Here is a 24,894-nt window from a genome sequence, read left to right as displayed (position 1 = left end):
GTGGTGGTAGCGAGGGATTCTGTGTGATCTCTCCGGTGTCAGACTTCACAGGTGGGGGTCTCCAAAGAAACTATCCTCATACTTGCTCCAGCTTGTTCATGTCTTTTTTTTTAAATATGGTGCCTAGAACTGGACACAGCATTCCAGATGAGGTCTGAATAAGAGGAGTAGAGGGGGATAATTACTTCATGTGATCTAAACTCTATGCTTCAGTTAATACATCCCAGAATTGTATTTGCCTTTTTTGCTGCTGCATCACACTGTTGCCTCATGTTCAGTATCTGATCTATTCGTATTCTGAAGTCTTTTTCGTATTTGCTGTTGCTTAGTTCTATTCCTCCCATTCTGTATGTGCTTTTTTTCATTTTTCGTGCCCAGATGTAGGACTTTGCATTTCTTCCTGTTAAAAATTATTCTGCTAGCTGCTGCCCACAATTCCAGTTTGTTTAGATCATTTTGAATCTTCTATTTCTCTTCTCTCGTTATCACAAAGCCCCCCGTAGGAGAAGGGAGGCATTACACAGCTATTATTGATATCAATAGGCTTTTTCTCTAATAGCTGAGGATCCCGAATGATCAACCGCTGTTCATTATCTCTGGATTTCCTATGGATTTTATACACCCCATTAATTTTCTCTTTTTATTTATTTTCTAGGCACAACAGTTTCTACTTCACCAAACACAGGTCAGTCTTTATTATCATTTTCTAGTAATGGTCAGTGATACTAAGAAATTCTTCCAGACCTCTATTTTCCTATAAATCTGAATAAGATTCATCTGGATTATTCTGGTTCTGTTGTTAAGGAAGATCTTTATCTTAATCTTTTTATTTATAACAATTTTTCTATAGACAATAAACTGATCACAGGGATCGATCCACAAGGATCCTCAGCGATCAGCTGTAATCTGATTTGTCTAATTGAACTGCAGATACTATAAAACATTTAAAAAAGGGCTGGATGATTTCCTCAGCACCCATCATATTGTGGGTGATAGATAATTTATTGACAAAACATGAATAATTAGTGGAAAAAGGTTGAACTTGATGGACCTTGGTCTTTTTTTAACCTACATAACTACAAAGCTGTGTAACTGCAGTGCCCCCGCAGGGGAGGTAAGGCATTACACAATTCTTATTGAAAGCAGTAGGCTGTCTTTTTAATGCACAAATGCTCCCAGTCCTCCCAGATACAAGGCGCTCTTGGTTAGATTCTCTGGCTAATAGATGAGGATTCTTAACAGGGGATCCCTCTTTATTATCTCTGTATCCCCTATGGAGCTTTAACCCAGATGCCCCTTTAAATCTCTGTTATCTTTACTTTCCAGCCACAACAGTCACTACTTCTCCTGGTACAGGTCAGTCCTTAACATCAATTTCTAGTAATGGTCAATGATAGTATTAGATTCTTCTACACTTCTATTTTCCTACAAGTCTGAGTAAGATTTGTCTGGATTTTTCTGGTTGTGTTATTACAGATATTCTCCATCTTAATATTTTTATGTTAAAAAAAATTCTAGATGATAAATTGATAACAAGAAAACACCAGCGAACAGCTGTAATCTGAATTGTCTAATACAACTGCAGTGCCCCCACAGGAGAAATAAGGCATTACACAATTCTTATTTAGATCAATGGACTGTCTGTGTAACGCACAACTGTGCCCGATCCTCCAGAGTAAAAGTTGCTCCTTGCTGCATACTCTGGCTAATAGATGAAGATTGGCAATGGGGGATCCCTCTTTATGATCTCAGTATTCCCTATGGAGTGTTAAATCAGACACCCCATTAATTCTCTCTTATCTTTATTTTCTAGGCACAATAGTCTCTACTTCTCCTGGTACAGGTCAGTCATTACAAAAATTAGAATTATTTACTCACATAAGTCATGGGATATATTCCACTCCAATTTTCTATTAAAGGGGATGTCCAGTTTTAAACTTCCAGCTCACGACAGATTTCTGAGTGTTAGGACCACTGTGATCGATCTGTTCTAACATAGGAAGAGGGTAGCGGGTGTCCAAAGATGGCTATCCCCATAAATGCATGCATCACAAAACTATAATGATAGAGTATACATTTAATGTTTAATCTCATTTACAATTTACACTGATTTCCCTGCAGCTCCCCCACAGGAGAAGTAAGGCATTACACAGCTATTATTGAAATCAATGGGCCGCCTTTGTAATGAATGGATGCGCCTGGTCCTCTAGAAGGCTCTAACTAATAAATTAGGATAATGCATGGGGGACCTCTTTATTTATATCCGGATTTCCTGTGGATTTAATATATTTCATATACCCAATTAATTTTCTCTTTTTATTTATTTTCCAGGCACAACAGTCTCTACTTCTCCTAATACAGGTCAGTCCTTACTATCAATTCTTAGTAATGGTCAGTGATAGTACTAAATTCTTCAAGACCTCTATTCTCCTACAAATCTGCTTAAGATTTATCTGAATTCTTCTGGTTCTGTTGTTTTTTTATATAAAAAAAATTCTACGCCATAAACTGATCACAAATTTCTAGACAATAAACTTATCCTTACGCAAGGATCTCCAGCAATAAGCTGTGATCTGAATTGTCTAATTCAACTGCAGCGCCCCCACAGGGGTAATAAGGCATTGCATAATTATTTTTTAAATCAATGGACTGTCTTTTTAATACACAAGTGAGCCTAGTCCTCCAGTGTGAAACGCGCTTTTTGGTACATTTTCTGTCTAATAAATTATCATTCTGAATAGCGAATCTCTCTTTATTATCTCAGTATTCCCTTTTGTTGTTTAAAAAAGGCACCTAATTAATTCTCTGTTATCTTTACTTTCCAGGCACAACAGTCTCTACTTCTCCTGGTACAGGTCAGTCATTAGATAATTTCAGGTCATCCAAACACAGAAGTTATTGGCCATATTCCACAGTTTTTATCTGTCCGCTCATAACAGAGGTCTGAGTGTTGGAATCTGTGTGATCGATCTTTTCAAATAGGGGAAAAGGGTGGTGTGAAGAACATTGGTGATAAAATGTGATTCCAATCCTTTGTTTCCTATCTGGCATGGGATTATAAAGCCCCCTTCAGTGTGCAGCTAGCTCAGCAGGGGGTAAGCCCCAAAGGCTATGAGTGACAGATCTCACACCTTCAGTCAGCTCAGAGAACAGAAGGCTTGCTGGCCATGTGGATACCATGTGGCGAAAATTGCTTTGTTGAGTCAGCTGTGATGCCATAAGGAGTTATGGAGACACTATACGTCCTAGCCGTACATCGTGTATATTTCCAAGATCCCAAGAACATGGCGTATGACTGCCTAGGTCTAGACCTGTTCTAGTACCCAGGGGTATGGATTTACATAGACCAGCCAGTAGAAACCAGATAGCAAAGCTGTGTTTGGTCTTAACACATAGCAGTGGCCCAGATGAATCCAATGGTGCCATAACCCCTGCCCTTTCAGCATCCAAAAAGGAATTCTGATCTTTCATAGGTTTTTGACTTTCTAGCTGCAGATGTAAGGGGATACAGGTCAGTCCTTATTATTAATTTCTAGTAATGGTCAGTGATAGTACTAAATTCTTCAAGACCTCTATTCTCCTACAAATCTGCTTAAGATTCATCTGGATACTTCTGGTTGTGTTAAGAAGTTCTCCATCTTATATGTTATATATTAAGAAAAAAGTCTATAGACAATAAACTTATCCTTCCACAAGGATCTCCAGCGATCTGAATTATCTAATTCAACTGCAGTGGCCCCACGGGGAAAAAAAGGCAGTACACAATTCTTATTGAAATCAGTGGGTTGTCTGTGTTATGCACAAATGTGCCCAGTCCTCCAGAGTAAAATGTGCTTGTGTTACATTCTCTGGCCAATAGATGAGGCTTGTGAATGGGGAATCCCTAGTTATGAACTCAGTATTCCTTACAGAGTTGTAAACCAGACACCCAATTTATTCTCTCTTATCTTTATTTTCCAGGCACAACAGTGTCCACTTCTCCAGGTACAGGTCAGTCATTGGATAAATTAGAGTTATTTACACTCATAATTCATAGGGGATAATGACTTCATGTGATCTAGACTCTATGCTTCTGTTAATGCAACCCAAAATTGTGTTTGCTTTTTTGCTGCTGCATCACACTGTTGACTCATGTTCAGTCCGTGATCTATTAGCATTCTCAAGTCTTTTTCACACGTGCTGTTTCTTAGTTCTATTCCTCCCATTCTGTATATGCTTTTTTTATTTTTCTTATCCAGATGTAGGATTTTCTTCCTGTTTAAAACCATTCTGCTAGTTGCTGCCCACAGTTCCAGTTTATTTAGATAATTTTGAATCCTCTCTCTTCTCTCGTCATTGCAAAGCCCCCTGTAGGAGAAAGGAGGCATTAAACAGCTATTATTGATATCAATAGGTTGTCTCTGTAATGAACGGATGTGTCCGATTCTCTATAACTCTCTAACTAATAGCTGAGGATCCTGAATGAGAGACCACTGTTTATTATTTGCGGATTTCCTATGGATATTATATGCCCCATTAATTTTCTCTTTTTATTTATTTTCCAGGCACAACAGTTTCTACTTCACCAAATACAGGTCAGTCCTCACTATGATTTTCTAAAACTGTGTAGTGATACTAAGACATTCTTCCAGAGCTCTGTCTTCCTATAAATCTGAATAAAATTCATCTGGATTCTTCTGGTTTTGTTGCTAGAGAAGACATTTATCTTAATCTTTTGATGAATGAAATTTTTTTTATAGACAATAAATTGATCACAGCGATTGATCCACAAGGATCCTCAGCGATCAGCTGTATTCTGAATAGTCTATTTGAACTGCAGTGCCCCCGCAGGGGAAATAAGAAATCACACAATTCTTATTTAAATTAGTGGGCTGTGTGTGTAACGCACAAATGTGCCCAGTCCTCCAGAATGAATGTTGCTCTTTATTACATTCTCCAGCTAATAGAGGAGGATTTTGAATGGGGGATCCCGATTTACTATCCCAGTATTAACTCTAGAGTTCTAAACGAGACGCCCTATTAATTCTCTCCTATCTTTATTTTGCAGGCACAACAGTCTCCACTTCTCCTGGTACAGGTCAGTCATTGCAAAAATTAGGGTTATTTACTCACTTAAGTCATTGGACGTATTCCACTCAAATTTTTTATTAAAGGGGATGTCCAGTTTTGAACTGTCAGCTCACGACAGAGGTCGAGTTTTGGAACCATTGTACTGATCCATTCTAACATAGGAAAAGGGTAGGGGGTGTCCAAAGATGGCTATCCCCATAAATGCATGTATCACAAAACTATAATGATGGAGTATACATTTTATCAATTACAATTTATACTGATTTACCTACAGCTCCCCCACAGGAGCAGTAAGGCATTACACAGCTCTTATTGAAATTAATGGGCCTCTATAATGCTGTAACTAATAAATTAGGATAATAAATGAGGGACTTCTCTTTATTAATATCTGGATTTCCTGTGGATTTTATATACTTCATATACCCCATTAATTTTCTTCTGTTAATTTTCCAGGCACAACAGTTTCTACTTCTCCTAACACAGGTCAGTCCTTACTATCAATTTCTAGTAATGGTCAGTCATAGTACTAAATTTTTCAAGACCTCTATTCTCCTACAAATCTGCTTAAGATTCATCCGAATTCTTCTGGTTCTGTTCTTAAAGAAGTTATCTATCTTATTTTTTTCATATAAAAAAAAATTCTAGACCATAAACTGATCACAAATTTTCAGACAATAAACTCCTCCTTCCACAAGGATCTCCAGCAATCAGCTGTAATCTGAATTGTCTAATTCAACTGCAGTGCCCCCGCAGGGGAAATACGGCATTACACAATTTTTATTGAAATCAGTTGCCTGTCTGTGTAATACAAAAATGTGCCCGGACCTCCAGCGTGAAAAGCGTTCTTTGTTACATTCTCTAGCCAATAGATCAGGATTCTGAATGGGGGATCCCTCTTTATGATCTCAGTATTCCCTACAGAGTTGTAAACCAGACGTCCCATTAATTCTTTCTTATCTTTATTTTAAAGGCACAACAGTCTCTTCTCCTAGTACAGGTCAGTCATTAGATAAATTAGGGTTATTTACGCACATATTTCAGATTTTCTATTAAATGGGTTGTTCAGCTTTGAAGTGTCAGCTCACATCAAAGGTCTAAGTGTTGGGACTCGTGTGATTGATCCCCAAGGGGTGCGGAATATCACATTGCTGCAAGGGAAGAGACCACGTGATCTTGCTGACGTAATACGCTGGGTGGTGAGGTGTAGGTTTGTCATATGTGATGGCAGCAGGGGATTCTGTGTGTGATCTCCCTGGTGTCATCCTTCACAGGTGGGGGATGTCCAAAGAAAACTATCCTCATACTTGCTCCACTTTGTTCATATCTTTTTTTTTAAATATGGTGCCCAGAACTGGACACAGTATTCCAGATGAGGTGTGACCAAACAGGAGTAGAGGGCAATAATGACTTCATGTTATCTAGACTCTATGCTTCTGTTAACGCAACCCTGAATTATGTTTGCCCTTTTTGCTGCTGCATCACACTGTTGACTCATGTGCAGTCTGTGATCTATTAGTATACCCAAGTCTTTTTCGCATGTGCTGTTTCTTAATTCTATTCCTCCCATTCTGTATATGCTTTTTTTAATTTTTCTTTTCCAGATGTAGGACTTTGCATTTCTCCCTGTGTAATACCATTCTGCTAGTTGCTGCCCACAGTTCCAGTTTGTTTAGATCTTTTTGAATCCTCTCTCTCTTCTCTCGTTATCACAAAGCCCCCATAGGAGGAGGCATTACACAGCTATTATTGATATCAATACATTGTCTCTGTAATAAACGGATGTGCCCGGTCCTCTAGAACGCTCTAACTAATAGCTGAGGATCCTGGATGAAAGACCACTGTTTTTTTTATCTCTGGAATTCCTATGAATTTTATATGCCCCATTAATTTTCTCTTTTTATTTATTTTCTAGGCACAACAGTTTCTACTTCGCCAAATACAGGTCAGTCCTTACTATCAATTACTAGTAATACTAAGAAATTCTTCCAGACCTTTTTTTTCCTATAAATCTGAATAAGATTCATCTGAATTCTTCTGGTTCTGTTGTTAGAAAAGATCTTTATCTTAATTTTTTGATATATAAAAAATGTTATAGACAATAAACTGATCACAGGGATCGATCCACAAGGATCCTCAGCGATCAGCTGTGTTCTGAATTGTATAATTGAACTGCAGTGCCCCCGCAGGGGAAATAAGGCATTACACAATTCTTATGTAAATAAGATGGCTGTGTGTGTAACGCACAAATGTGCCCAGTCCCCCAGAGTGAATGGCGCTCTTTATTACATCCTCTAGCTAATAGATGATAACTCACAATGGGGGCTCCCTCTTTATTATCTCAGTATTCATTATGGAGTCTAAGGGTACCGTCACACAGTGGCATTTTCATCGCTACGACGGCACGATTCGTGACGTTCTAGCGATATCGTTACGATATCGCTGTGTCTGACACGCTACTGCGATCAGGGACCCTGCTGTGAATCGTACGTCGTAGCAGATCGTTTGAAACTTTCTTTCGTCGCTGGATCTCCCGCTGTCATCGCTGGATCGTTGTGTGTGACAGCGATCCAGCGATGCGATCGCTTGTAACCAGGGTAAACATCGGGTTACTAAGCGCAGGGCCGCGCTTAGTAACCCGATGTTTACCATGGTTACCAGCGTAAAAGTAAAAAAAAAAAAAAACGTACATACTCACCATCTGATGTCCGTCAGGTCCCTTGCCGTCCGCTTCCCGCTCTGACTGTCTGCCGGCCAGAAAGTGAGAGCAGATCACAGCGGTGACGTCGCCGCTGCACTCTGCTCTCACTGTACGGCGGCACTCAGTCAGAGCAGGAAGCAGACGGCAAGGGACCTGACGGACATCAGATGGTGAGTATGTACGGTTTGGTTTTTTTTACTTTTACGCTGGTAACCACGGTAAACATCGGGTTACTAAGCGCGGCCCTGCGCTTAGTAACCCGATGTTTACCCTGGTTACCAGCGAACCTCGGCATCGTTGGTCACTGGAGAGCGGTCTGTGTGACAGCTCTCCAGCGACCACACAACGACTTACCAACGATCACGGCCAGGTCGTATCGCAGGTCGTGATCGTTGGTAAATCGTATAGTGAGACGGTACCCTAAAACCAGAAACTCCATTAAATTTCTCTAATCTTTATTTTCCAGGCACAACAGTCTCCACTCCTCCTGGTACAGGTCAGTCATTGCAAAATTAGGGTTATTTACTCATATAAGTCATTGGACATATTCCAGTCAATTTTTGCATTAAAGGGGATGTCCAGTTTTGGATTGTCAGCTCACAACAAAGATCTGAGTGTTAGGACCATAGTGATCGATCTGTTCTAACATAGTAAGAGGGTAGGGGGTGTCCAAAGATGCCTATCCCCATAAATGCATGTATCACAAAACTATAAAACTATACTTTTTTACAATTTACACTGATTTCCCTGCAGCTCCCCCACAGGAGAAGTAAGGCATTACACAGCTCTTATTGAAATCAATGATCTGTCTTTGTAATGAATGGATGCGCCCGGTCCTCCATAATGATCTAACTAATAAATTAGGATAATGAATGAGGGACCGCTCTTTATTAATATCTGGATTTCATGTGGATTTTATATACTTCATATACCCAATTAATTTTCTCCTTTTATTTATTTTCCAGGCGCAACAGTCTCTACTTCTCCTAATACAGGTCAGTCCTTAACATCAATTTCTAGTAATGGTCAGTGATAGTACTAAATGCTTCAAGACCTCTATTCTCCTACAAATCTGCTTAAGATTTGATCTGGTTCTGTCATTAAAGATTTTCTCCTCCTTATCCTTTTTCTGTTAAACCAAATTCTAGACAGTACATTAATAACAAGAAAATAACAGCGATCAGCTGTAATCTGAATTGTCTAATTCAACTGCAGTGCCCCCACAGGGGAAATAAGGCATTACACAATTCTTTTTAAACCAATGGACTGTCTTTTTAATGCACAAATGGGCCCGGCCTTTCAGAGTGAAAAAAATACATATTCTGTCTAATAAATGATCATTCTGAATGGGGATCTCTCTTTATTATCTCAGTCTTCCCAGTGGTGATTTAAAAAAGGCACTGCATTAATTCTCTTATCTTTATTTTCCAGGCACAACAGTCTCTACTTCTCCTGGTACAGGTCAGTCATTATATAATTTCAGGTTATCTAAACACAGAAGTCATTGGACATATTCCACTCATATTTTCTATTAAAGGGGAAGTCTAGTTTTTAACTGTCAGCTCACGACAGAGGTCTGATTGTTGGGACCTGTGTGATCAATCTGTTGGATTAGGGGAAAAGGGTGGTGTGTAGAATATTGGAAAAATAATTTAATTCCAATCCTTAGTTTCCTATCTGGCATGGGATTATAAAGCCCCCTTCAGTGTGCAGCTAGCTCAGCAGGGGGTAAGCCCCAAAGGCTATGAGTGACAGATCTCACACCTTGAGTCAGCTCAGAGCAGAACAGAAGGCTTGCTGGCCATGTGGTCAAACTGTTTTGTTGAGTCAGCTATGCTTCCATAAGAAGTTATGGAGATACTATACGTCCTAGCCGTGCATCGTGTATATTTCCGAGATCCCCAGAACGTGGCGTACGGCCGCCTGGGTCTAGACCTGTTCTAGCACCTATGAGGACCCAGAAGCAATGTTAAATTTCCCTACAGTGCCTCCAGAGGAGAAATAAAGCATTACACAGTTTTTATTGAAATCAATGAGATATCTTTGTAATGATTGGATGTGCCCGGTCCTCTAGAAAACTCTAACTACTAGCTGAGGATCCTGAATGAGGGACCGCTCTTTATTATCTCCAAATTTCCTGTGGATTTTATATTCCCCATACATTTTCTCCTTCTATTTATTTTCCAGGAACAACAGTTTCTACTTCACCAAATACAGGTCAGTCCCTACCATCAATTTCTAGTAATAGTCAATAATAATACTACATTTTTACAAACCTCTTTTCTCCTACTATTCTGTATAAAGTGCAAAAATTTCTAGAAAACAAACTGGTTACAGGGATCAGTTGTATTCTGAATTGACTAATTCAACTGTAGCGCCCCCGCAGGGGAAATAAGGCATTACATAATTCTTATTGAATTCAATGGGCTGCCTGTGTAAAACACAAATGTGCCGAGTCTTCCAGAGTGAAAGTCGCTCTTTGTTACATACAGTGGGGCAAAAAAGTATTTAGTCAGTCAGCAATAGTGCAAGCTCCACCACTTAAAAAGATGAGAGGCGTCTGTAATTTACATCATAGGTAGACCTCAACTATGGGAGACAAACTGAGAAAAAAAATCCAGAAAATCACATTGTCTGTTTTTTTAACATTTTATTTGCATATTATGGTGGAAAATAAGTATTTGGTCAGAAACAAAATTTCATCTCAATACTTTGTAAAATATCCTTTGTTGGCAATGACAGAGGTCAAACGTTTTTTGTAAGTCTTCACCAGGTTGCCACACACTGTTGTTGGTATGTTGGCCCATTCCTCCATGCAGATCTCCTCTAGAGCAGTGATGTTTTTGGCTTTTCGCTTGGCAACACGGACTTTCAACTCCCTCCAAAGGTTTTCTATAGGGTTGAGATCTGGAGACTGGCTAGGCCACTCCAGGACCTTGAAATGCTTCTTACGAAGCCACTCCTTCGTTGCCCTGGCGGTGTGCTTTGGATCATTGTCATGTTGAAAGACCCAGCCACGTTTCATCTTCAATGCCCTTGCTGATGGAAGGAGGTTTGCACTCAAAATCTCACGATACATGGCCCCATTCATTCTTTCATGTACCCGGATCAGTCGTCCTGGCCTCTTTTCAGAGAAACAGCCCCAAAGCATGATGTTTCCACCACCATGCTTTACAGTAGGTATGGTGTTTGATGGATGCAACTCAGTATTCTTTTTCCTCCAAACACGACAAGTTGTGTTTCTACCAAACAGTTCCAGTTTGGTTTCATCAGACCATAGGACATTCTCCCAAAACTCCTCTGGATCATCCAAATGCTCTCTAGCAAATTTCAGACGGGCCCGGACATGTACTGGCTTAAGCAGTGGGACACGTCTGGTACTGCAGGATCTGAGTCCATGGTGGCGTAGTGTGTTACTTATGGTAGGCCTTGTTACATTGGTCCCAGCTCTCTGCAGTTCATTCACTAGGTCCCCCGCGCGTGGTTCTGGGATTTTTGCTCACTGTTCTTGTGATCATTCTGACCCCACGGGGTGGGATTTTGCGTGGAGCCCCAGATCGAGGGTGATTATCAGTGGTCTTGAATGTCTTCCATGTTCTAATTATTGCTCCCACTGTTGATTTCTTCACTCCAAGCTGGTTGGCTATTGCAGATTCAGTCTTCCCAGCCTGGTGCAGGGCTACAATTTTGTTTCTGGTGTCCTTTGACAGCTCTTTGGTCTTCACCATAGTGGAGTTTGGAGTCAGACTGTTTGAGGGTGTGCACAGGTGTCTTTTTATACTGATAACAAGTTTAAACAGGTGCCATTACTACAGGTAATGAGGGGAGGAAAGAGGAGACTCTTAAAGAAGAAGTTACAGGTCTGTGAGAGCCAGAAATCTTGATTGTTTGTTTCTGACCAAATACTTATTTTCCACCATAATATGCAAATAAAATGATAAAAAAACAGACAATGTGATTTTCTGGATTTTTTTTTCTCAGTTTGTCTCCCATAGTTGAGGTCTACCTATGATGTAAATTACAGAGGCCTCTCATCTTTTTAAGTGGTGGAACTTGCACTATTGCTGACTAAATACTTTTTTGCCCCACTGTATCTTAGTATGCCCTATGGAGTTTTAAATGAGACACCCCATTAATTCTCTCTTATGTTTATTTTCTAGGCACAACAGTCTCTGCTTCTCCTGGTACAGGTCAGTTATTAGATAAATTAGGTTTATTTACACAGAGATGTCATTGGACACATTCCATTCAAATTTTCTATTAAAGTGGATGTTGTGTTTTGAACTGTCAGACCACGACAGAGATCTGAGTGTTGGGACCCGTGTGATCGATCTGTTATAATAAAGGAAAAGAGCAAGGGGTGTCCAATCATGACTATCCTCATAAATGTATTTATTAGAAACAATGAAGTATAGATTTACCATTTCATTTACAATTTAAATGGATTTCCCTGCAGCTCCCCCGGCGGAGAAGGCATTACACAGTCCTTACTGAAATCAATGGGCTGTCCTTGTAATGAGCGAATACTATAATGATGAAGCATAGATCTACTATACAATTCATTAAGACATTCACATCTGTGCGGGAGGCTTCCTTCAGAGCCAGATTCTCCTGGAAATGCCAGATAAAATAGAGTAACTATTTTGCCATGACCATTACGATTACAGTACAGTACTAAATAGTACAGTACATTACGATTACAGTACAGTACTAAATTTTCAGATGTCACAAACGCAAAAACCCTGCCCACAAGTGGTTGGTCCCAAGTGGTGTTTGGTAAGGGCTAAAATGGCACAAAAATTGCCAATATCAATGTTGTTTAGTAAATTGAATCTAATGCATATGTGTGTTTTTACACTTGACTTTCATATGTCTTATAAGGGTCAGTTCAGATAGGGGAGTCAATCCATGCCTATGAAATTATATTAAAGGGTATTTTCCATTATACAGTACAATCCCTATTTTTTAATAAGGTCTTTGGAAAATCACAGGTTATCCAGCTGCTGTGACCTCCAGTGATCAGCTGTGATCGATGGGGAAATCCAGTTTTAACTGCTGAACTTCTCTTCAGTGCCTCCGCAGGTGTGATGAAGCATTACACACGTTCAATGAAATCAGTGCAATGCTGAGTCCTCCAGAGTGAGAGAAAATGTTTGTAGTTCTTTTCTGCTCTGGCTGATAGATGAGGGTCCTATTTACAGTCCAGAGGTCTTTGAAAGCAGGGTGATAGTCATCCTATTTTAGGCCTGTCCCACACGTCCAGATAATTCCGGTACCGGAAAAATCGGTACCGGAGTTATGTGTCCGTGTGCTCACGTGGCACATCAGTGTGGCACACGTGCAGCAGCCGTGTGCCGCCCGTGTGCCGACTGGGTACCACACAGACCGTGCAGGAGACAGCGCTAGAGATAAGCGCTGTCCCCTGCATCTGGTGCTGAAGCCGGAATTCATTCCTTCTTCCCAGCAGCGTTCGCTGGAGAGAAGAAATGAATGGTGGCTTCAGCACCACAAGCTGGGGGGACAGCGCTTACTGTAGCGCTGTCTCCTGCACTGCACACGGACGGCACACGGACAGCATCCATGTGCGGTACGTGTTTTACACGGACCCATTGACTTTAATGGGTCCGTGTGATCCGTGCGCTCCCACAAACACTGACATGTCTCCGTGTTTTGCACATGGACACACGGTCTGTGAAAACACGCTGACATCTGCAGAGACACATTGATTTTAATGTGTCTACGTGTGTCAGTGTCTCCGGTACGTGAGAGAACTGACACCACACGTACCGGAGCCACTGACGTGTGAAACCGGCCTTACTGTTCCTCTGATATCCTGCAGAAGCTGCCGTCATGCACAGACCTGTCGATGACTTGATCATTCAGGGCGTGAATTCCAAGTAACAATGTAACATTCGCTGGACATGACTCAGGATTTCATCACACGAGAGATGGGAAAGTCATCCTAAAAATCAGAAGAGATCTCTTATTACTTATCACACTAACATTTGGGAGACACAGCGGTCATAGGAGTGGTTGTAGCTCACTGCTTAAAGGGATTGTCCAATTTGGGTGGAAAGGTCCCAATGATAAATTGGCACATCAGCCCAGTGATCTCTCTTTCACCCCTCTGCTACAATGCTATCCATTTCCTGCTAACTGAACTTGTGACCATGACACTGCCGTCCAATCTACCAGCAGTGAGTGCATCTATTATCGGTTTCAACCAGACAGTGCCCCTTTAAACAGTTTCAGGCAGAGAACGCAAATATATTTAGAGTCTACTGGGGGGGCAGAGGGGGCCATTGCCCCGGGCCCTGTCACCTGAAGGGGCCCACCGGGAGATCCACTGCCGAGTCTGAGGTGTCAGGGAGAGAGCAGCACAATGCCGGCTGCAGAGCCTCCCTCCGTGCAGAGTGCAATGTGGTCTCACCTCTTCCGGGCTGGCAGCAGGAGCTGCAGTTCCTTTCTGGCTGTGCAGTGTGTGCACGCTGGGTCCTAGTGCCGCCCTCCCCTCATCTATCTGGACACTTCCTGGTTCTCCTCACTGTCTGCCTGAAAACTTCATCAGTAAGTGGGGATGGAATTTATTAGAGTAATTCGATTTAGGCATATCATGGTCACTGTGGGGGTGAATGTGAGAGGATTGTGGTATTGTGGGGGCTGAAGTGGGAGAGGAGGACAGGGCACTGTGGGGTAAATGTGAAACGGGGGTTATTGTGGGTGTGCAGGGGGACAGGGCACTGTGGGGGTGAATGAGAGGATGGTGGTATTGTGGGAGGGGGACAGGGTACTGTGGGGGGTGAATGGGAGAGTTTGAGGGTATTGTGAGGGCTGGGTGATTATTATTATACTGTTTAATGTGATGAGATATGAACTCCATCATATGTGAGGGTATGTGTCCTCGAGGTGTATTGGCAGCGCTTTGGATGCAGCAGATACCCCGCTCCGCCCAAAACGCTGCCCCCTGTTGTACGCGTGGTGATTCCGCATATATTCATTGAACACAGGTGGAATCACCGCATCCTATTCATAGACTGTATAATGGCCATACATGACGCTCCATACTGTATAATGGCCCCAAATGATGCTGCGTACAATGTACTGGCCCCACGTGATGCTCCATACAGTATAATGGGCCAACATGATGCTGCATACTGTATAATGGCCACACATGACGCTCCATACTGTATAATGGCCCCAAATGATGCTGCGTACAATGTACTGGCCCCACGTGATGCTCCATACGGTATAATGGGCCAACATGATGCTCCATACTGTATAACGGCCACACATGATGCTCCATATTGTATAATGGCCACACAGTTCTCCATACTATATAATGATCCCACATGATGCTTAATACTGTATAATGACCCCCCCTCCTGTATGCATGGCTCATATTCCCCCCTGTATGCATGGCTCATATTTCCCCCTCCTGTATGCATGGCACATATTCCTCCCCCCCTGTATGCATGGCTCATATTCCCCCCCTCCTGTATGCATGGCTCATATTTCCCCCTCCTGTATGCATGGCTCATATTCCCCCCCACCTCCTGTATGCATGACTCATATTTCCCCCCTGTATGCATGGCTCATCTCTCCACCCCACCCCACCCCCCGCTCCCATCTTGAATGGCGCGGCTTACCGTCCTCCTTCATCCCCCCTACCCTGTCCCCCCGTCCCTCATACTTACCTGTTCCTCACCGCGTGGCCGCGCCGACATCCCTCTCGCTCTGTCCCGACTCCCGGCGCAGCACCTTCTCCCTGCGTGAGCGGTCACGTTGTACCGCTCATTAAGGTCATGAATATGCGCATATTCATGACCTTAATGAGCGGTACAACGTGACCGCTCATTCAGGAGCGCTGCAGAAGCTGAGACCAGGCATCGCAGGAGCAGGGTGAGTATCGTCTTCAAGGAGGGTGGGTGGGAGGCGGGCGGGGTCGGTCAGGAGGTGACCCAGCTTTTATAAAAAAAAAAAAAAAAACAACAACAAACCTTGCTCAGGTGCCGCCCACACGTCCCAACCAGTGCGGGACAACTAATGTCCCGCCCGGGATCGCGGGGCTGACTGTCAAAATCGGGACACTCCCACTGGATCCGGGATGGTTGGGAGGTATGAAATAGACATGCTGCTGTCTAGAAAACGCACCACATGTCCGGTTACGCAGGTCTGCCACCTGCGTCTATGTACGCATAGTGGAGATATGATTTCATAAAATCCACTCCACTATGCTGTAACATCTGGAAGCTGCGGTTTCAACGCTACGGATGTACACAGCGTCCAATCCCCAGCAAAAACCCAAGCAATACACCCCGAGGAAACATACCCTAATAGTTGCTGTCTTGGGGGCTGGAGATGGGGAGGTCGGGGGCTTTTTATTATTGCGAGCTGGGTCTTTTATTAGTATTAGTACAACAAGCATAGCAAAGAAGGTTAATATTGCTATAACAAGGATAAGTATTAGCATAAGGGCGCAGACAGACACTGTATAACTCATGCGAGGATCGCATTGCAATCCTCGGACTGGCCCTGACACCTCTCCTGACATAAGCGTGACAGCGTGATGGATTACTATGCAACTGTCAGCCTCAGATCAGGAGAGCCGACGGTCAGTCCGAGGATTGCGATGCGATCCTCACATGAGAAATACGTCCGTCTGTCTGCCCCCTAACAAGTATAACAATACAGTAACCACGGGCTGCATTCTATGTGATAAGAATACATTGCTTATAATTAAATTATTAAAGGGAACCTGTCACTCCCCCCCCCCCCCACACAGCCTATTAAGGTAATAGAGCCAGCCACCTTCAGCAGCACTAAGGCTGCATTCTGTGAAGGTGGCTCTTATGTTTTTTATCCCTAATAACGCTGAAACATTCACTTTTATAAATTGCGTGCCATACCTGTATTGAGTCTGGGGGGGTACGTCTTTTGTCCCCGGACACAACCGCCTCCCCGCCGTCCATCATCCCACCGGGCGCCGATGCCTCATTTTTCGGGCATGCGCCGTGTGCGCTGCCCTGGAACTGACGTCAGCTGATGTACTGATATCGCGCCTGCGTGTAGCGGAGGAACGAGATCCCGCCCTGCAGTGTGTTATGATTTATTCACACTGCGGGGCTGGGAATCTGGCGCTGTGCACAGGTGCAATCTACTTACATCACTTGATATAAGTTCCAGGGCAGCGCGCACTGCGCATGCCCGAGAAATAATTGCAGAGCGCCGGTGACGGCACAAGACAGAGAGGAGGCAGTGCTCGGTGGGATGATGGACGGCTGCGAGGCGGCTGAGTCAGGGGGAGAAAACGTACCCCCGGACTCAATACTGGTATGGCGCGCAATTTATAAAAGTGAATATTTCAGCGTTATTAGGGATAAAAAACATAAGAGCCACCTTCACAGAATGCAGCCTTAGTGCTGAAGAAGGGGGCTCTTTTACCTTAATAGGCCCTGGGGGGGTGACAGGTTCCCTTTAAGTTATTAAAGGCTTGGGATAATTGTCTGCAGTCACTCTACAGACTGCCAAATCATGATGGGGTGCGCCTGCCGTCATGAGACCCCAAGACCACTGGTGTGATCAGGCGGTCATGCGACCACGTTTGCTATTTGCATGTGTTGACTAGACAAGTTTGACTTCTCTCAATAGAAGAAAATCGTCACATGACCTCCTGCTCTCATCAGCGATGCTGGGGCCATTATTACTGTACATAGGGGGACTCCTAAATATTAAGTAGGCACTGACGAAGCATTGAAGCCTAACTATTGGGTGGCAGATAGTGCTGTACCGACTGTCAGTCTGTCCCGGGGCATCAGTTACAGCCGCCACGCTCTATACACAGAGCCGTGACTGAATAATGTTGAAGTAATAGTATACACAGTTTGTCAGTCTGGGCCAGGTGGAAAAGATGGGAAAACTGAATGGCTCCACCGAAAAGAACGTCCTCTGTAAGTCACCATCTATAACTGTACTGTGATCTCTCTATGTCATGCAGGACTGGGATCTACCACTATATGGTATTACCGTATGGCGGTAATATCAATGCTGGTCATTGTATAGAGATTTATTTTCAGTAACAGTGCGGTCATCTCCTGAGGTTCCCCTATACCCACCGTAGTTACAATCATGGTTACCTGGTTAAGGGCCACAGGCAGACACAGACAGAAAAGGGCCCATGTGCAAGAACAATATATGTGCCCTTTGCAGCCCAAGAACTTCTAAAAATACAAAATTGCACCTTATTTAGAGGTAGAAATGGCCCCCTTAACTCTTGGGCCCATGTGCTGCCACATAGTTTGCACTAATGATATGTCCGCCTGTTAGGGGCCCACTCACATGTTCCTCACCCCTGAGCTGAACCCCTAGCTACGCCTCTGGAGTCAGCCATACAACATCGCTCATAAATAATACCAGAGAGTTCATCTATAATCAGTGTCAACCAGAGAGTTTCCCCATAAACAGTGCCAAGCAGATAGTGTCCCCATCCATGAACAGTGCTAACCAAGTAGAGCTTCCATAGTGTGGCCTATGAATGGTGGTTATGATCACCTGCATGTTCAGCAGGAAGCAATATGGCAGAATGGACAAGTAAATGATTTACTTAATGGTTTTAGGATGGAGGTTAGGGAACCTGAGTCACAGCTCACACCCAGCCGCAAGAAGACGATGTTCTTGAATAACAAATGTCATGGGTGGATCTGCTGAAGACACGACTTGTTCAATATCCCAATGACTCATTTTGCAGCAGTATTTGGAGCCGGTCACAGTCCTCACACTTATCCTTAGATAGTGATGTCCCTAGAAACCAGTGAACTGATGACTTTTGCAATTGATTCCACTTATCCGTGGTGTCCTGGATTCCAGGTCCAGGTTCTGGAATTGTCCTCCAGGTTCTTCTACTTCCCAACTCTTCAAGAATGTTCTGCAGGTTCATGGAAAAGGGGAAAAGTTGGCAAATCTCCTGGGCCCTGCTGAAACCTCCCGGAGGCCAAAGTTTCTGGAAGGGTCCTTGTGTGTGACTCTTAGTTGCTCCGTGATCAGGAGTCACAGGGTCTAGTCCCAAATTCTAGGGGTTTCGCAAGGGGCATGGCCAAGAAAAATGAGGCATGTTATATCTAGGACATACCTGAAATGACAGCAGTAGATGTTTGCAAGCATGATCCAGGAACGTTGCTATCGAGATGCAGAGGTAGAAGAGACCTTTGGGACCTTTAACAATAAAATTGCTAAACACAAAAGGGCATGGCTTATGCAAATTTCTTAATTTAAAGGGGCCGTTTTTGGCAGAATTTAGAACAGGGCTTACAATTGTTGTTGTGCTTGCTCCAAATGGCAAATATATATTTATATGTTATAAAACATCGAACAATGGCATGAAGGATTCGATAGTGTTGAATAGCGTCCATATAAATATTATTTAATTTTATTCTAATAGGAACAACAGTGACACAGCGGCCATCATCAGCAAGTAAGAACTTACTCAATATCAATATGGGGTAGAGCGGGTCCACCCATCACAATGGGAATAATGAGTCCATTATCTATTAGTCAAAGGACTAAAGTGACTACTGAGCGCCATCTTGTTGTACCCAATGTGATTGTCGCTCCTTTTCTCTCCACTTATGTGGCCCTTTCACCCCAAATTTTTCACGTTGAACTGGAAACAGTGTAACAGAGGCTGTAGAGTGGAATAAAACAATTTTTTTATTTTGCTTCTCCATGGAGGAGATATTAAAAATCTAAGTATTTGGCACCTAATGAGATAACTATTGTGGGTGTCATCAGATAGTTTTCACTGGGAGCGTGTACTTCTCCCTATATGAGTTGCTATTGGATAACACCTACTTGGACTTAACAAAGTTTAACTCATTAGGTGTCAAATAATTTGATTGCTGATATCTCCGCATCAAAGAGGTGAAATTAAAAAAAAAAAAATTATTCCGCTCTGTTGCTGGTCAGTCCAGTTCAACACAAAAAAATTGGTGAAAGCTCCTCTTTAAAAGGGGTTTTCCATTTAAAAAAAAATAAAATATTTGTAAAAAAAATGAACACATATAGTACTCACCTTCCCCAGGTCTAGTGCTGGCTCTTTGCCACTGCTCCAATCTCTGTGTTTTTGCTGCATGGGTGATGTCACTAAGGCCGGCGTCACACTCAGCGTATGTAAATACGGTCCGTTTATTACGGCCGTAATACGCAGAAATGTTCCCAAAATAGTGATCCGTATGTCATCAGTAGGCAGGGTGTGGCAGCGTATTTTGCGCATGGCATCCTCCGTATGTAATCCGTATGGCATCAGTACTGCGATATTTTCTCGCAGGCTTGCAAAACCGACATCTAATGGATTTATGTGCTCAAATGTTCGTTAAAACATATATACAGTATATATATATATATATATATATATATATATATATATATATGTCATTGAGACACACATATATATATATATATATATATATATATATATATATATATATATATACTGTATTTATATTTAATTCAGCGCGAGATATGTGAAAAGCCGGTAATTCAGTTGCCGGCTTTTTCTTTCTCCTTCCCAAACCCGACATGATATGAGACATGGTTTACATACAGTAAACCATCTCATATCCCTTTTTTTTGCATATTCCACACTACTAATGTTAGTAAGGTGTATGTGCAAAATGTGGGCACTCTAGCTTGTAAAATAAAGGGTTAAATGGCGGAAAAAATTGGCGTGGGCTCCCGCGCAATTTTCTCCGCCAGAGTGGTAAAGCCAGTGACTGAGGGCAGATATTAATAGCCTAGAGAGGGTCCATGGTTATTGGCCCCCCGTGGCTAAAAACATCTGCCCCCAGCCACCCCAGAAAAGGCACATCTGGAAGATGCGCCTATTCTGGCACTTGGCCACTCTCTTCCCATTCCCGTGTAGCGGTGGGATATGGGGTAATGAAGGGTTAATGTCACCTTGCTATTGTAAGGTGACATTAAGCCAGATTAATAATGGAGAGGCGTCAATTATGACACCTATCCATTATTAATCCAATAGTACGAAATGGTTAATAAAACACACACACATTTTTTTAAAGTATTTTAATGAAATAAAGACACAGGTTGTTGTAATATTTTATTATACTGGTAATCCACCTGATGACCCTCGTTCTGTAACAAAGGAAAAATAAAAACTCAACAATATCTCATACCTTCCGTCGCTCAGGTCAAGTCCCACGAAGTAAATCCATCTGAAGGGGTTAAATCATTTTACAGCCAGGAGCTGTCCTAAAGCACTGCTCGTGGCTGTAAACCCCGGGAATGAATGGATTGCAGGGGAATGACCTGTAGTTACCTTGAGTTGCGGTGATGCGCCCTCTGCTGGATGTCCTCATGAACTGGAGCCTGGTAAAAGTTCCCACGCTCGAGTTCATATGAGGACATCCAGCAGAGGGCGACTCACCGCAACTCAAGGTAACTACAGGTCACCCTGCTTTCCATTCATTCCACGGGGTTTTTACAGGCACGAGCACTGCCTTAGCACAGCTCCTGGCTGTAAAATGATTTAACCCCTTCAGATGGATTTACTTTGTGGGACTTGACCTGAGCGACGGGAGGTATGAGATATTGTTGAGTTTTTATTTTTCCTTTGTTACGGAACGAGGGTCTTCAGGTGGATTAAGAGTCTAATAAAATATTACAACAACCTGTGTCTTTATTTCATTAAAATACTTGTAAATAATGTGTGTGTGTTTTATTAACCATTTCGTACTATTGGATTAATAATGGATAGGTGTCATAATTGACGCCTCTCCATTATTAATCTGGCTTAATGTCACCTTACAATAGCAAGGTGACATTAACCCTTCATTACCCCATATCCCACCGCTACACGGGAGTGGGAAGAGAGTGGCCAAGTGCCAGAATAGGCGCATCTTCCAGATGTGCCTTTTCTGGGGTGGCTGGGGGCAGATGTTTGTAGCCGGGGGGGGGCCAATAACCATGGACCCTCTCTAGGCTATTAATATCTGCCCTCAGTCACTGGCTTTACTGCTCTGGCGGAGAAAATTGCGCTGGAGCCCACGCCAATTTTTTCCGCGATTTAACCCTTTATTTTACGAGCTACAGCGCCCAAATTTTGCACATACACACTACTAATAGTAGTGTGGAATATGCAAAAAAAAAGGGATATGAGATGGTTTACTGTATGTAAACCATGTCTCATATCATGTCGGGTTTGTGAAGGAGAAATGAAAAGCCAGGTATTGAATTACCGGCTTTTCTATAGAACACCACTGAATATTTCTCGCAAGTCACACTGCTGGTCCGTGTGGAATCCGTATTTTTCTCGCCCCCATAGACTTTCATTGGCGATTTTTTTGCGCAATACGGTGACAAACGCAGCATGCTGCGATTTTCTACGGCCGTAGAAGACCGTATAATACGGATCAGTAAAATACGGCAGATAGGAGCTGGGACATAGAGAATCATTGGGCCGTGTGTTATGCGTATTTTACGGGTGTATTTTCTGCGCTCATACGTCCGTAAAACTCGCCAGTGTGACGCCGGCCTAATATAGAGCACATCACCGCTGCAGCCAATCACTGGTCTCACCAGTTGGCTGCAGTCATGATGTTAATGATGCTGAGACTGTAACAATAGTGGAGAACCAGCGCTGGACCTGGACCCGTGGATCTGTGTTTGTTTTTTCATAAGTATTCAATCATTTACATCAAATAAATTTTTCTTTAAGTGTAAAACTCCTTTAAAGAGGCTTTTTAGTCTATAGACCTGATCCTATGATCTGCTCTCATGTATTCATACCTACCGTATTCAGTGAGCTTCATGTCCTCTTCCCATTACAGGGCCACTTATAGTTACAACCAAACAACCAGAACCAGGTAAGCAGCTTTATTATAGAGGTATTGCTGAGGAGAATATAGACTTCTTCAGGAGAATTTTTTTTTCTTACTAATTGTATGTATTTTGGATTAAACATAAATTTTGCAACCAAGAGTTCATTAACAATTTTGCACCATTTTGGCTCTTTGTTTCCCTGCACATTTCCATCTGCAGAATGAGTTAACTGAGAAACCGTAAGTGAGTTCAGTCTGATAGGGAGTTTGTAACACTTCTCTTTGTTCCTCTACGGTCCTCTTAGCTGATTTATGACCACAAAGTTCAACTTAACTTTCCTGGGGTCTCAAATAAGCTGAAAGGAGCCCACAAGAAAGAAGATAAGAGACGAGCTCACTGACGGATTCTCAGGTAACTCAATCTGCAGTCAGTTTTAGACATGGCAATACTGAGGCAATAGAAGGCGAATGGTGCAAACATTTTAAAGGATCCTGATTGCAAAAAAAATCTGTAAAGCCCAAATACATTCATTTAAACAGGACTTGTCACTTGGTCTGTAGTGACCAGTTGATCTTATTTTATTCCCCCTGCTTCCATGTGTATTGGAGGAAGGGATTTGTTTGTTTGTTTAATCCGCCATATTGTTATAAAGATATAGGTCATTTTATTTAGTGTTACTTTTTATGGTCTTTACCAATGGGGCGTGGCTCACAGGATGATAAGCAACTTTTACTAAATTTATGATTTTATGTCCTTGTTTGCCAAAAAAGTCATCAAAAACGTAACAAAATAAAGCAACTTTAGAAATTGTCCTACTGAAAAACCTGTTATCGTTTTGTGTCTCCATGGTGACAGACTACAAACAAACCCCTTGTAGTCTGATCCTCCAGTACTTTCTTGTTAGCTTGAGAATTTTTATGTTTTTAGTAAGTCAACTTAAAAAAAAAAATTCACATATTAAATATCTCTACATTTTCTTACAGAATCTACAGGACTCAAAGTCTACGCCATTATACTCATTGCTTTCTTCTCAGCAGTCGGTAGCATTGGCATTATTGTTGGAATATGTTTCCTATGTAGCATCGTAAGTAGCTTACTGGGCATCAAAGTGTGCACCATGTCATATCTGCCGCTAGTCAGATCAACCCTCTACGGATAGTCAAAATTAGTATGTACAAGTCCAGCCTCCTAATCTACACCCTATTTCCTTTCGTAGGTGCTCCTGTAGGAACTTGGTTTCTTAGGACAAAGCCACCATCATCAGCAAGAAGTTATTCTTTACATCTTAATTCGAAGAAGAGCAGGAAATACCCAGTTGATCTGTGTGTTTTTTCCCAATGTCACAGTTCTCACTTTTTTTCCATAATTTACTACAATTATCCATCCAGTTAGTAGTTGTCCTGCTTGAGTGGTCACAGAGGTAATGATCAAGGGACTCAGACTGTCACTTGCTAATGATCTGATTTAATCAGTAGCACTGGGCTGGTCGTAAACTTATTTTAACAGGCAAAGAGTGTCAAGTGCTGCAAGTAGAGCATGCCACATCTGTGAAAGTCAAGTATGGATGATTTGGATCTTCACTACTTTGATTTCAGAATTAGACTTCCCTTTCTAGTGGGATGGTCCCAACCTACCCATATTCTCATAACTCCATTTATATGACTTTCACTCCAGACTTATGATATGTAAAGCCTTGGCAGATCCAGTGCAAACATAACAAGGAATAGGACCACCAATTGTGATAAGACCACCCGTATTTAACCCTTTTTATGTGGTTTGTCAGTGCAGTATTGCTGTTCCTGCCACCCTCCCACCACATTGTGATGGGAGTAGCCTCTATTTATTATACGTTTTACCCCCTTTTGGTATCATATTCTGTCCATATCATTGTTCCCTCCTGTTATTCTTTGTAATATATAAATTATTTCAGGTTTTTATTTATTTATGGTGATTTCTATGAGAGCCATAGACTCGTATACTGGTATACAGAGATGAGCTATGTACAGCTGTTGTAACTGGATTTACTATGTGTTGTCGTATTGGTTTGTACTTTATGGACTAGCACAAAAATAAATACATTAACCAGAAATGTGTTTGTTTGGTTTTATTTTATGTGTGAATTTATATTACAAGGTAAAGTCCAATAATAATACATTGGTATTTCTATAGCACGAACGTACAGTATTCTGCAGCACTTTACAATTCAGGAGAGATGTGTACTAACAAAATAAGACATTACAGAATAACATATAATTCAGCGCATACGAAGAGGAGTGAGTGCCCTGCCAACAAGCTTA

The 24,894-nt window shown here is 42.2% G+C and overlaps 1 protein-coding gene across 1 annotated transcript; it reads left to right on the top strand.

Annotated features, from left to right (window-relative positions):
• Nucleotides 1-1,632: 1,632 nt before the first annotated feature.
• Nucleotides 1,633-24,677, top strand: LOC143808946 (uncharacterized). Its single transcript, XM_077292122.1, has 17 exons — nucleotides 1,633-1,675; nucleotides 1,814-1,843; nucleotides 2,332-2,361; nucleotides 3,961-3,990; nucleotides 4,545-4,574; nucleotides 5,048-5,077; nucleotides 5,524-5,553; nucleotides 6,983-7,012; nucleotides 8,235-8,264; nucleotides 8,734-8,763; nucleotides 9,200-9,229; nucleotides 9,956-9,985; nucleotides 11,929-11,958; nucleotides 19,203-19,235; nucleotides 22,606-22,641; nucleotides 23,581-23,681; nucleotides 23,814-24,677. Exons 1-17 carry the CDS (start codon nucleotides 1,633-1,635, stop codon nucleotides 23,823-23,825), a joined length of 585 nt encoding a protein of 194 aa, XP_077148237.1. The 3' UTR covers nucleotides 23,826-24,677.
• The last annotated feature ends 217 nt before the right edge of the window (nucleotides 24,678-24,894 follow it).

The sequence above is a fragment of the Ranitomeya variabilis genome, chromosome 2 (genome assembly GCF_051348905.1).
Source record: "Ranitomeya variabilis isolate aRanVar5 chromosome 2, aRanVar5.hap1, whole genome shotgun sequence".
In the NCBI taxonomy this organism is placed as follows: Eukaryota; Metazoa; Chordata; class Amphibia; order Anura; family Dendrobatidae; genus Ranitomeya; species Ranitomeya variabilis.
Note: the sequence above shows the minus strand (reverse complement) of the source record. Positions and strands in the feature narration are given on the sequence as shown.

Excerpts from the sequence above, each read along its gene's own strand:
- LOC143808946 (XM_077292122.1), top strand. The coding sequence starts at position 1,633 with ATGGACTGTCTGTGTAACGCACAACTGTGCCCGATCCTCCAGA. Across the intron at positions 7,013-8,234 it reads TTCTACTTCGCCAAATACAG|GCACAACAGTCTCCACTCCT; the intron begins GTCAGTCCTTAC and ends TTTATTTTCCAG. Across the intron at positions 19,236-22,605 it reads ACAGCGGCCATCATCAGCAA|GGCCACTTATAGTTACAACC; the intron begins GTAAGAACTTAC and ends TTCCCATTACAG.